General features: G+C 38.2%; 3 protein-coding genes across 4 annotated transcripts; 1 reads left to right on the forward strand and 2 right to left on the reverse strand.

Annotated features, from left to right (window-relative positions):
* Positions 1-1142: 1142 nt before the first annotated feature.
* On the reverse strand, positions 1143-8807 carry Rpt3 (26S proteasome regulatory subunit Rpt3). The gene is made up of 10 exons (XM_089734602.1): positions 8220-8807; positions 8053-8145; positions 7380-7551; positions 6777-6938; positions 5408-5611; positions 4735-4882; positions 4361-4457; positions 4178-4272; positions 3233-3391; positions 1143-1298 (listed from the first exon to the last, which is right to left on the reverse strand). Exons 1-10 carry the CDS (start codon positions 8250-8252, stop codon positions 1214-1216), a joined length of 1248 nt encoding a protein of 415 aa, XP_089590728.1. The 5' UTR covers positions 8253-8807; the 3' UTR covers positions 1143-1213.
* A 372-nt stretch (positions 8808-9179) lies between these two features.
* Positions 9180-10926, forward strand: Tim9a (translocase of inner membrane 9). Its single transcript, XM_028179037.2, has 3 exons — positions 9180-9393; positions 9590-9685; positions 10654-10926. Exons 1-3 carry the CDS (start codon positions 9349-9351, stop codon positions 10786-10788), a joined length of 276 nt encoding a protein of 91 aa, XP_028034838.2. The 5' UTR covers positions 9180-9348; the 3' UTR covers positions 10789-10926.
* Positions 10927-11713: 787 nt separating this feature from the next.
* LOC114246519 (uncharacterized) lies at positions 11714-16661 on the reverse strand. 2 transcript variants are annotated; one of them, XM_028179073.2, is made up of 3 exons: positions 16235-16661; positions 14528-14667; positions 11714-12181 (listed from the first exon to the last, which is right to left on the reverse strand). In XM_028179073.2, exons 1-3 carry the CDS (start codon positions 16260-16262, stop codon positions 11714-11716), a joined length of 636 nt encoding a protein of 211 aa, XP_028034874.2. In that variant the 5' UTR covers positions 16263-16661. The 2 variants fall into 2 exon arrangements, 1 of the variants encoding a protein (XP_028034874.2); XR_016324556.1 differs by lacking the exon at positions 16235-16661 and adding an exon at positions 15695-16174 and having other exon boundaries at positions 12054-12181; positions 14029-14667.
* Between the last annotated feature and the right edge of the window lie 44 nt (positions 16662-16705).

Consider the following 16705-nt stretch of genomic DNA (forward strand, 5'->3'; position numbering starts at 1 on the left):
AAGTATTTAATGGAATAATTCTTTCAGCTGAATTTTCACCCACACTTAATATATTGCAAAACTTTACAATTGCATATACTTTTTAGGACTATTCCGAAATATTGGTACCATCGACCTGGTTCGGTTAACTTGGAAGGTGAGTTATATAATGCCTGAATTAACTTATCAAGATTTCGTTTACTATGTGTGGTCGTCGTGGCCTAACGGATAAGACGTCCGGTGCATTCGTGTTGAAGCGATGCACCGGTGTTCGAATCCCGCAGGCGGGTACCAATTTTTCTAATGAAATACGTACTCAACAAATGTTCACGATTTACTTCCACGGTGAAGGAATAACATCGTGTAATAAAAATGAAACCCGCAAAATTATAATTTGCGTAATTACTGGTGGTAGGACCTCTTGTGAGTCCGCACGGGTAGGTACCACCGCCCCGCCTATTTCTGCCGTGAAGCAGTAATGCGTTTCGGTTTGAAGGGTGGGGCAGCCGTTGTGACTATACTGAGACCTTAGAACTATATCTCAAGGTGTGTGGCGCATTTACGTTGTAGATGTCTATGGGCTCCAGTAACCACTTAACATCAGGTGGACTGTGAGCTCGTCCACACAGCTAAGCAATAAAAATAAAAAAAAAAACTTGGATGTTTCTAAGGATCACATATTATACACAAAGCGTGTATTTTAACATACGAATAAAGAAATAATATTTAAGGAACATCTTTGCGTTGGTCACCCACAATATGTTCATTATTGTGACTGAGTTTCTCGCCGGATCTTCTCAGTGGGTCGCGTTTCCGATCCGGTGGTAGATTCTGCGAAGCACGGCTCTTGCTAGGGTTCGTGTTAGCGACGTCGTCAGGTTTGAGCCCCGTGAGCTCACCTACTAGTTACGGTTACGCTGGAATAGCCGCTCCAGGCTACCAGCTTAGGTAGGAAAAAAATAAAAAATAAAAACTGTAGGTAGAAGACAAGAGTAGAATCAATTGTTTGGGTAATTTTCAGTATAGCAGCCATTATTAAGTTTGCCTAAAGTTATAACTTGCATTTAAAGTTACTATTTATTGTTATGTACTCAAATCGTCTTGTAATCCCTTGCGAATATAATTAATTTATTATAAAGTTATAATAAAAAATACAACTTGAATATTTTTAAGAAAAGAGATTTAATGTTCTAGTTGTAAACATATTAGTACACAATCCACAGAAAAATGACGTTTATTTATAAAATTCATATTCGCTCTCATCTTTCTTGATATTATTCTTGTAACCCTTTTCGAAATCTTTAGGAAGGACAATGTATCTGAAAAAAAAAAACAAAGGTTTTTAGTATCATTCACATAATTATTTCAAAGATTCCAACGATTATTAAAACAGAGATAGTTAATGACCGGAACTATAAAAACCGAAGTTTTTTATAAATATTTTTTTCATAATAGATTAAGGGATACAGTTACCTTTTATTCCCTACCTGTTCGCTGGTAGCCTAAGAGGCTATTCTTTTTTTTTATTGCCCTTGTAGGCAGACGAGCATACGGCCCACCTGATGATGAGTGGTTACCGTCGCCCATGGACTTCAGCAATGCCAGGGGCAGAGTCTAGCCGCTGCCTACCGAACAATTCTAGTTAGGCCCGGACGGGTAGGTGAGCTCACAAGCTCGACCTCAGAATTTGCTAACACTAGCCCTAGCAAGAGCAGTGCTTCGACAGGAGCCCTCTTCTTCGATATAGCGAAGGCGTTCGACAAAGTCTGGCACAACGGTTTGATATACAAACTGTATAACATGGGAGTGCCAGACAGACTCGTGCTCATCATACGAGACTACTTGTCGAACCGTTCGTTCCGATATCGAGTCGAGGGAACGCGTTCCCGGCCCCGTCACGTCACAGCCGGAGTCCCGCAAGGCTCCGCCCTCTCCCCGTTACTATTCAGTTTGTATATCAATGATATACCCCGGTCTCCGGAGACCCATCTGGCGCTCTTCGCCGATGACACCGCCATCTACTACTCGTGTAGGAAGAAGGCGTTGCTTCATCGACGACTTCAGACCGCAGCTACCACCATGGGACAGTGGTTCCGGAAGTGGCGCATCGACATTAACCCCACGAAAAGCACAGCGGTGCTCTTCAAAAGGGGTCGCCCTCCGAACACCACGCTGAGCATCCCTCTCCCGACTAGGCGCGTCAACATCCCCGCCCCCGCCGTTCGCCCAATCACGATGTTCGACCAGCCCATACCGTGGGCCCCGAAGGTCAAATATTTAGGCGTCACCCTCGACAGTAGGATGACATTCCGCCCCCACATCAAGACGGTACGCGATCGTGCCGCCTTCATCCTAGGACGTCTCTACCCGATGATATGTAGGCGAAGTAAAATGTCCCTTAGAAATAAGGTGACACTCTACAAAACTTGCATACGCCCCGTCATGACCTATGCAAGTGTAGTGTTCGCTCACGCGGCCCGCATACACTTAAAATCCTTTCAAATCATTCAATCCCGTTTTTGCAGGATAGCCGTCGGAGCCCCGTGGTTCGTCAGGAATGTCGACCTCCATGACGACCTGGACTTAGAGTCCATCAGTAAGTATCTGCAGTCGGCGTCCATGCGCCACTTCGATAAAGCGGCACGACACGAGAACCCTCTCATCGTGGCCGCCGGTAACTACATTCCCGATCCTGCGGACAGAATGGAAAGCAGTCGACGTCGCCCAAAACACGTCATCTCGGATCCTCCCGATCCACTAACGGTGCTTTTAGGTACTTCAAGCACCGGTCACCGTTCTCGTCGAACCCGTCGCTTGCGACGAAGGGCTCGACGAGTAAATTAACTCTCAGACACAGCCCACTGAGTTTCTCGCCGGATCTTCTCAGTGGGTCGCGTTTCCGATCCGGTGGTAGATTCTGCGAAGCACGACTCTTGCTAGGGTTCGTGTTAGCAACATCGTCAGGTTTGAGCCCCGTGAGCTCACCTACTAAAGTTAGGGTTACGCTGACATAGCCGCTAGGGCTATCAGCTTAGGTAGGAATAAAAAAAAAAAAAAAAGCTTCGCAGAATCTACCACCGAGAAGATCCGGCGAGAAACTCAGTGGTCTGAGTCTATGGGTTAATTCGCTCGTTGAACTCTTCGTCGTAATCGACGAGTTAAAAACAAAAAAAAAGCACCCAGAGTTAATCCAACAAGATATGTTTGGGGCGACGGCGCGGTGGGGCTTGCATTGCCCCGTCGTTACAGTTACCTGTTTTCCCTGACAGCGTGCATGCCGGCCTCCTGACAGATGGCGTTGATGTCGGCGCCGGACACGCGGTCCGGTCGAGCCACGAACTCTTCCAAATCGACTTCTTCCGAAAGGTTCATCTTGGTAGTGATTGTCGAGAAGATTAAACGTTTTTGACGCCTAGAACAACAGTCATAATTAAATGTTTGTATCGGCAATTGAGGGGTTAACCACAAATGTTAGTCGTATGACCAGAATTTGTGTCTGTTTCATACCTAATCATTACATAATATAAAACAGTCGTTTTCTCTGTCCCTTATGTATGCTTAAATCTTTAAAACTACGCAAAGTATTTTGATACGGTGTTTTTAATAGATAGAGTGATTGAAGAGGAAGGTTTATATGTATAATAACATCCATTAAATAGTGGAGAAATCAATAATAAATTACAGTTTCCGAAGCGAAGCGAGGGCGGGTCGCTAGTATACTGTATATTAGAATACTAAAGCGAAGACGGACAAACACTTCTCGCGTTATCCTGAGAGTGGAGGAACTTGGAGTGTTGAATTTATACAGTGTTGTATGCAATGAATATCAATTTCATCACATTCACTAGGTGTATTTTCTTTGTAAGAACTAGTTTGTTGTAACTATAATAAAATAACTAATAGTTTAAAAAACTAAAAAAATACGCTTTTATAGGAAATGCAACTAAAAAATTGAAAATAAATGGAATTTCAATTTTTTAATTGTTTTTTTTTTTTTTTAAATGTTGAATTGTCATCGGTCCTTAATAAGTATGCCAAATTTCGAGTTAATCCGAAGTTTTGAAGGGGGTCAAAATCATATTCAAAGATTCCGTTACATACTAACATACATACGTCTGAAGTTAATAAAAGCGTATTAAAAAGCGCTGCCTATTAACGCCTTTTGTGACGCTTATGAAGACTTAAGAATTCGACTAACCTATCAGGAAGTGGAAACTCGATTTTTCTGTCGAGACGGCCGGGTCTTAGCAACGCAGGGTCCAATGTATCAGCACGATTTGTCGCCATTATTACCTGTAATAAATAATCGATACACAAACGATAAAGTAGATAGCTATGATCCATGCATTTATTTTGAAAATTACAGAGCATATTTTCTTACTTTAACATTAGTAGTTTGATCAAAACCATCCATTTGGTTGAGGAGTTCAAGTAAAATCCTTTGAACTTCTCTGTCGGCACCAGTTTGGGCGTCAAATCTACAAAAAAAAAGGTGTATGTATATAGTATAGTATAATAAAGATAAGTGATAATAAATGAAACAGATGGTTATAAATATTAATAAGTAAAGCTCAACGGATGTCTAGTTTTAGGTGCATATGGTATACAGTGGAATGCTGCACCCTAAATATCTATTTTACTATTCAAAGCGAGATGCATCATAGGTTCTTTACAGAAATACAAGTCCTTCTAGTATATATATCGAATTTTTGAAAACGGTTTAATTATTATTTTCATATTGGAACCATTAATTACCTTTTAGTAGCAATGGCATCAATTTCATCAATGAAAATGATTGCTGGGCTATTCTCTTTGGCAAGACGGAAAACGTCACGCACCATACGGGGTCCTTCTCCTAAGTACTTCTGTACGAACTCTGATCCGACGACACGAATGAATGCGGCTATAACAAAACACAAATGCAATTGAATGAATGCGGCTATAACAAAACACAAATGCAATTTTATACTTTAGGAAGCTTTATACAAGCAGAGGTACCTCTTGAAATAAAAGCAGACTATAATATTAAGAAGGAACGTTATTGCATTACATAAATTAACATTACTCGCTCATTTACCTTTATCCTCGTGAAATACATCAATAAGGTAATAATAATCAAGTAGGTCTATCAGTACCAAATAGACATTTGAAGTCCTCTTTTATAACATACTTTCTTACATCTTTTACAACATATAGATATTGTGCTCATGTAACATTTCTGAATTGACTTAGCGTGTGAATTGAGTCATCTGACTCAGCATTAGAGTTCAAATATAAGCTAAACTGTATAAAAATCATTTAATAAATGCTTGTAAACATTTGCTAGTAATCATTTGTAATTCAATTTTAGTTCACAGTTATTCAAGTTTAAGCATATTTCTTTAATTCAAAATGTGTACTGAAAATTTCCAAATTTCTAATATTCTACCTGTAGTGTGATGCGCAACAGCTTTAGCCAGCATAGTTTTGCCACAACCTGGTGGTCCATACATGAGCACACCCCGAGGAGGCTCAATACCGATTTGCCGGTACAACTCTACATGAGTGAGAGGGAGTTCAACAGCTTCTCTAATTTCTTGTTTTTGTGTATCCATGCCTCCAATATCTGAATATTGAACATCAGGTTTCTCATCTGTAAAAAGTAAATTACTTTTTGAGTGTAATCGTCGAAGACTTTCAAAGTCGTCGTGGCCTAAAGGATAAGACGTCCGGTGCATAGAATAGAATAGAATCAACTTTATTTTTTATAATTAGCGTTACAATTCAATAGCCTGCCAAGTTCAGGCGATGTTATTTACCTATATGTCTAAACTAAGATCTAAGAGTCGTTGCATTCGTTTCGAAAGACGCAACGGTGTTCGAATCCCGCAGGCGGGTACTAATTTTTCTAATGAAATACGTACTCCACAAATGTTCACGATTGACTTCCACGGTGAAGGAATAACATCGTGTAATAAAAATCAAACCCGCAAAATTATAATTTGCGTAATCACTGGTGGTAGGACCTCTTGTGAGTCCGCACGGGTAGGTACCACCACCCCGCCTATTTCCGCCGTGAAGCAGTAATGCGTTTCGGTTCGAAGGGTGGGGTAGCCGTTGTAACTATATTGAGACCTTAGAACTTATATCTCGAGGTGGGTGGCGCGTTTACGTTGTAGATGTCTATGGGCTCCAGTGACCACTTAACACCAGGTTGGCTGTGAGATCGCCCACTCACCTAAGCCATAAAAAAAAAGATATGAGTACTAAGGTCTCAGTATGTTTAAAAGGGCTGTCCCACCCTTTCAACCAAAAGCATTACTGCTTCACGGCAGAAATAGGCAGGATGGTGGTACCTATCCCTGCGGATTCACAACAAGTAACCATTTAAAACCAAATGGGCTGTGAGCTCGTCCAACCACCTATGCAATAAATAAATAAAAGACAAAAACACACAGTTCAACTAGTGTCTTGATCAAAACTTAGATTGACCGATTCATTATTACTGTGCACTAAACACGCTGATAAATAAAAATAAAAAATTTCAATTTATTAGAATTACATTTCATTAAATGCTAGAGTTGATATTGTATTGGCTAATAAAACATATTATAGATGAGCTGAGATTCTATAGAAATTTTATCACTTGAACCATTATGGATATGTCACTCATTATGGATATGGCACCTCATGGGCCTTGAGATATGCGGATAGTTTCAAATATAAGTAGAATATTGTCAACTAATTAAAAGCACCTGAATGGTTGCACCAACAAGTATACATTCAGGGTAACTTCCTACAGTAGAAATAATACATACCAGCTTGCAACATAGAGATTGAGCTGTCGGCTTCAGGAGGCAAGACGTCAACTAGAGCATTAGAATGCTTATGCAGAGCAACTGAAGCAGATGGCTTCAACAATTCTCTATCAATTGTTGAGAGAATACGGACATAATAATTTGAGCCAGTGGTGCTGCCAACTGAAATAACAAAATAAAATATGTTTTATTCTGGAAGTGGGTGTAAGCGATGCAAACAGCAAATATAACAAGTATTGGAAATGCCAACAAAGTAATATCAAGATCAAAAAAATATTTTTAATTGCACAGAATTTTGCCACAAAAAAATGTCATTGGATATTCCTGAAGTGTGTACTTATGACTTTATTTGTAGAGAAGTTTTCAACATTTGTTTGACATTTTTCATCACTTTAAATAATGAGCACTGAAAAGTCCAGTCCTCGCCAGCATTAAAAATAATAATGTAAATAAAAAGTAATATTAGGAAGATAGAATAAATTGATTGTAAAATGTAATTTAGTATTTTTTTCAGTCAATTTATTAAGTTTCGTATACTTTTCAATATTCATGGTGATACACAGACAATGGTAATTTATATTATTAAATAAATGAACCATTTACCTATGCCTGTATTTTGATCAACTGCCTCAAGAAACTGTCCAATGACAAGAGGAACAGACTGTATGCGCTTTACTTCTTCCTGTGCATGCAAATATTCTTTCTTCAAGTTTCGTTGTTCATCTTTAATGTACTCTTCTTGTACTTCTAAGAACTCTAACATTCTTTGGAGTTTCTGTTAAATTTACATAAAAGTTAATATTTATTGTCTCTTTGTGTATTGCACAATACACTAAAGATAATAAGTATTGTGTATTGCAGATTGAAAGTTGTGATTTAGTTTTTTTTATCTACCTATAGTCTCAAGGGACTATTCTGGCTTCACCTGATGTGTAAAGAGCTCACAGCTCAGCCTAAGAGAATTTCCTAACAAGAGCAGTGCTTCTCTGGATCTACCACTGGATCACAATCGTGACCCACTAGTGAGAAACTCAGTAGGTAACTACTACTAGTGGCTAAAGAAAACCATGCAGTTTTTTTCCTTAATGGGCTAATGGGCTCATGGCTATCTTGATGTTACTAGCACAAGATTTATTCTGGTTTGAACGGCAGGGCAGCCACTGTAGTATGGAACTGAGTCTTGGAACTGATGTCTCAAGGTGGGTGGCATCTCATACATTTACTTATTGGTGAAAATGAGTAGTTTTAGTGGAGTTTTTATACTTGTTTCACTTACCTTGTACTTTGTGTATAAATCTTCAGATTCGAGTTCATCAAAAGATTGAGGACCAGCAAACGCCAAGCCTTTTGAGTCTGTGACTTGGTCATCCTAAAAAGTTCAATATTATGTGTAAAGGTTGCGTTACAGTTATTCGATTAGTAAGCCTTTTTTTGAATACTTACTTTCTCGGGTAAAATAATTCCAATCTCTTCCATTGTTTCTATAGCTAAGAGATTTCGTGTACTATCTGATTATTATTAGACTATCTGAAATGTGTCTTACACAGAGACAAAGTGTAGTAGACGATCAAACCTGAACATTCGTACCTAGTTATTATTTGGTTATTTTAATTCTTTCTTTCTTTCTAAAACTGCAATTCAATGATTTTTGACATTTCGTAGAGCAAACTTTTTAAGATGTGTAGTTTGTTCTTAGTTGATAGGCAAAGGAAATGTAGTCATATCACTCTAATAGCTTTTTTTAAATGAAATGGTTCAATAATTATTTCGTGTTTCATTAGAATGAAGTCAACGCTTTCAAATGAAAACTGAAATTAAATAGAATGAAATAAACCAAAATTTGAAAAGACTCTGAAACAAAAAAAAAAACAATAAAATGACATAGGTACCTCAGTTAATTACAAACTGCAATGGAAGCTCTGGAAAATACATAAGAAGTTATGTGAGGCCATTTTATTCTAATTATTGATATTGTGAATATTGACAAAAATTAAACGAGTCAAGCATACGAATGCATGCAATCTTTCAAGATCAACTTTCAATTTTTATAAAGTTGGAAACGCGAAACGTACAAAATGGGTCAGCGGTCCGGATTTTTTTATTTTTTATTGCCCTTGTAGGCAGACGAGCATACGGCCCACCTGATGGTGAGTGGTTACCGTCGCCCATGGACTTCAGCAATGCCAGGGGCAGAGCCAAGCCGCTGCCTATCGCTTAATACTCTCCACAAGCCTCTTTTAAAGAAGGACATGTCATAGCTCATAGACCGCGCTCTGCCCACAGATTGGTATAATAGTTACTACGTGTTTGTTTAAGGTCAAGTCATAGTCAAGTCAAATAGTGAATTCATAATCTTAATATTTGGCTTTTTTAGTCTGCACATTCCCTAATATTCCCTATATCTTTGCCTGTCAAATGGTACAACAAAATAAAAAAGGCTTCTAATCTAACCTAAAATTGAAACATTACAATAATTCATAAAAATATTATATAAATATTTAGATTTAATATAAATATTGTAAAAATACTAAACAATCACACTGTTCTAAACTTTTCTTGAAGATATACAGAAATGGCGACCCCTGAAATGATGAGTGAAGTTGATCAAATTAAAACTGTAAATATTTAGTATTTTCATGAAATAATTTGTTATATAATGTTATTTCTGAATTATTCCACTTATTTAAAAATATAATTAAATTTCTTAAATTCTTTAACATTTCTCCAATAATTATCATCCATATGCCGGTACATTTTGTTTAGTGTTTTCAAATTTCAGTAGATAATTTAATTTTTTTCAAATTTTATTTCAGTTCAAGGATTTCCTTGTACAATACAACAAGCTGTCTGAACTTTGTTTCAATGATTGCATTCATGATTTTACGTCGAGGACTTTAAAATCTACCGAGGTAAGGAATAGCGTCGATTAATTACCTATATTTTCGTCTGTTACTTTGTCCCCGTGTAACGCTCTTTTATGTGTGTTCCACGGTGGCATGAAATGTAGCTTAATTCTTAGAGGAATATAAGCTTATTACTTTCCCTGATATAATACTATTTTCCCTGAATTTTCAAAATTAGTTCAGCAGTTTAAGTGTCAAAATTGAATACAGCAGTTACTTTCTTGTTAATTATATCATTTGAAATATAACTTTCAATCACTGTTAAAAATACCATTTGCAGCATATGATTTTAATGTAAGAAATTTTATGTTCTGTTCAAAATCTGTAATCATATTTTTTTTATTGCCTACATGGGTGGATGAGCTCACAGCCCACCTGGTGTTAAGTGGTTACTGGAGACCATAGACATCTACAACGTAAATGCGCCACCTACTTTGAGATAAGTTCTAAGGTCTCAGTATAGTTACAATGGCTGCCCCACCCTTCAAAATGCATTACTGCTTCACGGCAGAAATAGGCAAGGTGGTGTTACCTACCCGCGCGGACTCACAAGTAAATCCACCACCAGTAAATCTGTCCATCTGTCTGTGAAAAACTACATGTAATTGTATACAGTAGATCTCGAGAACTGAATATGGACAGCCAAATAGAGACTAGCAGAAAATAATTGCAGAAACTGCTGGCTTATGTTCTATTACTCTTCTATAATTCTTCTTTAATTTTTTTCTTTAATGTACATTCACCAGATTTGGTTTTATCTCATGAATATTGATGAGTTTTTTCTTTATTTTTATTTTGTGGCATTTGTTGATAAATATTTCGTGTAATTATTATTTTTGGCCTTTATTACATTTGACAGGTGAGCATTGTATCCCTGTAATTATTAAAGCAGGATAGCAGTTAGTGGGAATATTAAATGAAAACGGGTGTTTTATTACATAAATGATAAATGATTGAAATGTGTTATCTTTTAGGACAAATGCACTGTCAACTGTATGGAGAAATATCTACGAATGAATCAGAGGGTTTCACAAAGGTTCCATGAGTTCCAAATGCTTGCCAATGAAAATATGTTAGCATTAGCACAAAAATCTGGTAACCCTAGTTAAAAAGTATGGTATATTTGTGACTTATCTAGTCATTTTCTTTAAGGTGTAGTAAGAGAAAGCACACTCTATATAATGATACACTTGTGCAAATGTACAGTGTATGTCTAAATTGTTGTCAATAAAGTTCTGTTAGACAGATTCTTTGTTTTTCATTACTTATCATTATTTTCAAATTCACTATTAATGAATCACTGTCACACTTGGTTGTGCTATGTAAGATTATCATGAAAAAGTTTAATTCATGTTTTTGATGAATTTCTTCTAATTTGTGATAGTAATTGATATGGAAATTCTTTAATTTGTTAAATTGTAACTTCCATAGGCTAATCATAATTATTAATTTCGGAATTCAATATGGAAGCATGATATATTTATTTTTTGGTTCCAAAGCTGCCACTGCCCACACCGTGGGATTGCTTCATGGATCTGATATAATTACCTGTCTATTTTATCATCATACTACTCATTGTTAGATTAGAAATCACCAGCTTTATCAGGAGCTGTTTTGCATACAATACATTTTATTTTTATTTTTCCATTTTATTTTCACCATTAAATCTTTTGAGTTAATTCATTTATAGACAGTGATGATCACTTTGTGAGGTCAGTGTGCTTAGCGTTATCAATAGCGAAAAAGTTAACTCAAATTTGTAGGCAGTTGGCCGCGCCGCTAGCGGCAAACGTAGGCAATCGTTTCCAACTCCATACAAATTTGAGCTAACTTTTGAGTTACCTATCGAGAACATTAAAAATCGCACGCAAGCAGTGTGCTTGTACTCCTTACTATAATAAGTTGAAAGGTACCTTTTTGTATATATTTTAGTATTATAAGTAAACAAAAAGGAAAATTGTTAGGTGGTAAAAATAAGAGAAAAATAGTTTGTACTAATCAATGTATTAAAACACATACAACTTGTTTCAATCTTTATTTCGGACATGGCTTAAAGCATCTTTGTTCAGGGGGCGAAAAGTCTAAAACGAAGGAAGACTGGGAGCTAGTGTAATCAAAATGGTAATCATTAAATTTAGCCTCTACGCTATACTTTGCGTTCGCTGTTGGTCCTTCATCGGGATCTGTGTTCAGGACGTACTTTAGTGGGTATGGACCAGACGGAGCGTTGTTGACATTGGACGGTTTTGTACATATTGTATATTGTCCTTCGTGCCTTATTATTCTAAGGATAGGCTGTGTAGCCGCAGGCTGTTTGCAGCATGATGGTGAGGATGGACATAGAGCTAGGCATTTCGGAGGCATGCAGCATGGCTTTGAACACAAGGGGCGTGAACAGCTAGAAGGACAAGGAGTGCAACTGCCCATTCTCATAGAATTATGTTGTTCAATCTTCCGGAGTACAGAACAAGATACATGTCCCGGGCGCCAACCGCATCGTAACTGCAAAAGTAAAGGCTATTAGTAAAATAAATACTCGTACAGTAATTTATTTATTTTATTTATTTATTTCATTTACATTTTCCATCTATATTACATTCATTAATATTTCATATATACACGCGAGCAAAAGTTTGGAATCACTTACTTGAAATTGGTTCCGCGCGATCTTGCTTACTAAATAAATTTGTAATTATTATAAAAATCACATCATTTTAAAGGTTCAACTGTCAACTTTAAATTGATACCTTTAAATTCATTCAAATCGAGCCAGTAGTTAAGGAGCTATTCCGGATTAAGTGACGGAGGTAGGAAACAAAGGAAATATGGAAAAATAATGAATGCATAAAACAACAAAAATTTATAAATAAAAATTTTATTTAGCCTTAAAATTAAATGTCAGTACTTTGTGTTCCCTTCCCTTGCCCTAATAACTCCTCGAAGATGATTCTTCATAGACCTGATCAGCTTTTGACATGATTCTTGTGGGATACCTTCCCACTTCTCAATCAACGCCGATTTCAGCTCATTCAGGCATGAAGGAGCAGAAGTTCTGGAACGAACCCTATTCTTCAGTTCATCCCACACGTGCTCAATAGGATTCAAGTCAGGGCTGAGCGCAGGCCAGTCCAATGTGGCGATATAGACTTCTTCGAAGTATTCAGTTGTTCCACGGGCAGTGTGACAACGAGCGTTATCGTTCTTAAGGAGGAAGCTATCATCGGCATATCCCGCATAGGGAACGACATGTTCCAGCAGAATATTGGAAGTGTACCGGTCCGAAGTTAGACCGCCTCCTCGTCCCCCGCCAGGCACGAAAACAAGCTCGGTTTTACCGTCGAAGGAAATGCCGGCCCACATCATACAAGAGCCGACCCCATAAGCCACTGTTTCAGCGAAACAGCACTGCGCAAATCGCTCCCCAGGCCGCCTGTAGACCCAACCTCTTCGGTCGCTACCATGCAAACACATCCTGCTCTCGTCTGAGAACAGGATTTGCCTCCATTGCTCAACCTCTCAATTAAGATTGGTACGAGCAAATTGAAGGCGTGCTTGTCGATGAGCTACCGTGAGTTTCGGGCCTGTGACAGGCCTTTTTGGAGTCAGATTCGCTTGCTTGAGTCGTCGACGAACTGTCTACTTGCTAGCTGCTACCCTACGAACATCTCGGAGCTCCTGTTGGACGTCGACACCAGGTTAATGCCGATTTCTGAGAGAGGTTAACACGATAAAACGGTCATAACTCTCCGATGTGCCCCGGCGCCGTCCAGATCTTGGTCTCGGGATAAAGCTACCAGTCTCTTGAAAGCGCTTGCAAACTTTTGAAACACAAGAATGGCTTATTTGGAGCCGACGAGCGACAACCCGCTGGCTGAGCTCTTCTTGCAATAGGGCTACGATTTGTGCTACTTCTGTAGGTGTTGTCCCAATTGTCGTACAAGGTAAAGGGTCAAAAGTAGCCGAGATATGTACCAGTCAACGTGTGAAAGTCGACTGATAAAGAAAATCCGATAACAGGTGCTTTTATAGGGGTCAATAGGCCGCAACTCGCGACGTATCAAGCAATTGAAACACGTCTTTTTCGTTATTCCTTCACTTTATCCAAGATAACTTCTTAAATACTGGCTTGATTTTAATGAATTTGGTATCAGTTTAAAGTTAAGGGCTCAACCTTTAAAATGATCTCATTTTTATGATTATCAAAAAAATATTTAGTGCACAAGATCGCGCGGAACCAATTTCAAGTAAGTGATTCCAAACTTTTGCTCGCGAGTGTAGTATACCAGTATACGCAATAAAACAAAAGCAATAATAATAAAACAAAAAAACCAAATTAACGACAAAACTACCTTAATCTAAACTCTAAAGGCTGGTTTGGATCCAGAGTGCTCAACATGCTCACTTGTCCAGTGTTGCATTATTGGGTAGTCCAGATCCATCCGCGAGGCGAACAGCCGCAGGTAGCTGCTGCGACTGACCCGCATGCGCCGAATTAGGGAAGCAATTCGTTTACAATTCATTGTTGCGAAGCTATTAATTCGCGCATCCGCAAACATCCCCGATTTAGTGGTAGTTATACGGCTTTGAACCATTGGCCTGGTTATTGGTGTCATCAGACTATTATGCTTTGGGCTTCGCAGAATAGCCGTAATTTCAACGAAATTCAGACTTCGACCCGTCCATGGTAGACATGGCGTGGCGGCTTTCGCATTGTGTTGTTTATGTACTCTGCATGTTTATGTATTATGTGCGCTCTATTTCCTTTCCCGATTTGAATGAAGCTAAAAAAGTTCTAATTTCTATTTAGAATGTTAACTAAAAATAAGTTATTGTAAAAACAATGGTAACCTGATGTTCAGGTGAATTTTTGGCCGTATACAACCAACCCATGTGTTTGGGCACAGGTCCAGGTTTTACTTCGCGTCTCTCTAAACATCTGTGCTTTGGCAGATCACACCGTCCTAAACAGCTTGTTGATGATTTATTCGCTGTAATAATATACAACATTTAAAGAAAAAAATACACATTAAAGTGTGCATGTAATGTCAGTATTGTTATATATATATTTTTTATTTTTTATTGCTTAGATGGGTGGACGAGCTCACAGCCCACCTGATGTTAAGTGGTTACTGGAACCCATAACATCTACAACGTAAATGCGCCACCCACCTCGCGATATAAGTTCTAAGGTCTCAGTATAGTTACAACGGCTACCCCACCCTTCGAACCGAAACGCATTACTGCTTCACGGCGGAAATAGGCGGGGTGGTGGTACCTACCCGTGTGGACTCCCAAGAGGTCCTACCACCAGTAATTACGCAAATTATAATTTTGCGGGTTTCATTTTTATTACACGATGTTATTCCTTCACCGTGGAAGTCAATCATAATAAAATCAAACATTTTTACATGTATAATTTGAGTGCATTGCAATTTTGCGTTGACAAAATTTAATATTCTAATGATCTATTCTAATTAAACTATCACACCACACACTGCCAGTGGCTGTTGCTGAACTATATTGAGATCTGATGTCTAAGTCTCCTCACTCTCAAACCGAATTACCTACATGATTGTTTCAATTCAGAAATAGGCAGGATTTGTGGTACCTTCGTCTGTCCCGCCTAACCTATACAGGATGACAAAATATCTCACCAGCAGATCTTAAGATAGGAATTAGGGTGTAGGTCGGATATAAGCAATATGGTTTGAAGCAGTAGTTACAGCCCGAAGATGCCGACCTTCGAATCTTCTGTTTTTATTAGATTTACAGAATTATCTCGTGGGATGGCTTCGTAAATCCGAAGCCTACGGTCGGTATTGGTTATTACGTTATATAGAAGCTGAAGTTGCATACAAATTTTTGGTTTTAGCATATTCGCATATAATATTATATCGCAATTTTCGTCTAAACCATTCCGCATACAGTGCCGAATCTTAGAACCACACTTATTCAATTCTAGGGGTAGCATGCGCTCTTAACCCTCTTATCGTGGCCACCGCTAACTATACCTACCTATATCCGATCCAGGCCACGGAGCAAAGCAAAGCCGTCGGCGCCCAAAATATATTTTGTCGGTTTCGCCGGATCTACTCTCGGTGCATTTAGGCTCTTCAAGCACCGGTCCTCCGGACTCCGACGAGTTTGACGTCCGAACTAGCCCATAGACAACCCACTAAGTTTCTCGCCGGGTCTTCTCAGTGATTTGCGATTCCGACCCGGTAGTAGATTTAGCGCAGCAGTGCTCTTGCTAGGGGCTAGTGTTAGCAATTTTCTCAGGTTGAGCCTCTGAGCTCACCTACCAGTCCGCGTGAAGTTGGAATAGCCCCTTAAGCTACCAACGATTAGGTAGAGAAAAAAACGCGCTCTTCTGCCTCGACTTACATATATGTAGATCGGGCATTGGCATTGTAAGGGAGAAGGGATAGGTTTTCCTATAGAAGTTAAAATTCAACAAAGTGACTGCTATAGTATGCAAAGAAAATGCTTAGAACATATAAGAATTACTATTATATATTATATATACTTGACAAAAACATGAAACAAATAACTCACATTTTCCGGGTTTACAGCAGCATGCCATTTTGTTAGGATGAATGATTTGCTAAAACATAACATAACTATATTTGAATTGAAATTATAATAATGTTATTTAAACTCTGTTTGTTTCCTTCTAAGTTTTACATATTTTTTATTAACGAAGTACATAAAAATTTATATCAGAAATTAATTGAGTTGATGTTGAACTCACTTATGGGATTGTGGAAAATGTGTTGCAAATAAAGCGGATCTGTCAGGACATTTTTATTAGTTTTAAAGCAATTTACTGTTTAAAAATTAAATTTTGATCCATGTTGCTTGTTGTCCAATTTTTATTTGGCATTCGAATGTTTGACGGAGAAACATGTTTGATATTTATATTGTATTCTTCTTAAATCAACATAACCTACATGGTGGTCAACAACAACAACAGACCCAGTTCAACATATTGGAACCATTTTGAAAGGTTTTGGTTAAAAAAATATA

This window comes from Bombyx mandarina, chromosome 18 (genome assembly GCF_030267445.1).
Source record: "Bombyx mandarina strain Sakado chromosome 18, ASM3026744v2".
Taxonomy (NCBI): Eukaryota; Metazoa; Arthropoda; class Insecta; order Lepidoptera; family Bombycidae; genus Bombyx; species Bombyx mandarina.

Bases quoted from the DNA above. Each gene is read 5' to 3' on its own strand.
- Rpt3 (XM_089734602.1), bottom strand. From the start codon at position 8,252: ATGGAAGAGATTGGAATTATTTTACCCGAGAAA. The intron at 5,612-6,776 runs GTATGTATTATT...TACTTTTTACAG, and splicing joins AATCTCTATGTTGCAAGCTG to ATGAGAAACCTGATGTTCAA. The intron at 1,299-3,232 runs GTAACTGTAACG...TTTTTTTTTCAG, and splicing joins CACGCTGTCAGGGAAAACAG to ATACATTGTCCTTCCTAAAG.
- Tim9a (XM_028179037.2), top strand. From the start codon at position 9,349: ATGGCGACCCCTGAAATGATGAGTGAAGTTGATCAAATTAAAACT. The intron at 9,394-9,589 runs GTAAATATTTAG...ATTTTATTTCAG, and splicing joins AAGTTGATCAAATTAAAACT to TTCAAGGATTTCCTTGTACA. The intron at 9,686-10,653 runs GTAAGGAATAGC...GTTATCTTTTAG, and splicing joins GGACTTTAAAATCTACCGAG to GACAAATGCACTGTCAACTG.
- LOC114246519 (XM_028179073.2), bottom strand. From the start codon at position 16,262: ATGGCATGCTGCTGTAAACCCGGAAAAT. The intron at 14,668-16,234 runs GTGAGTTATTTG...ATATTATTACAG, and splicing joins CTGCTGTAAACCCGGAAAAT to CGAATAAATCATCAACAAGC. The intron at 12,182-14,527 runs GTTACCATTGTT...TTACTTTTGCAG, and splicing joins AAAATTCACCTGAACATCAG to TTACGATGCGGTTGGCGCCC.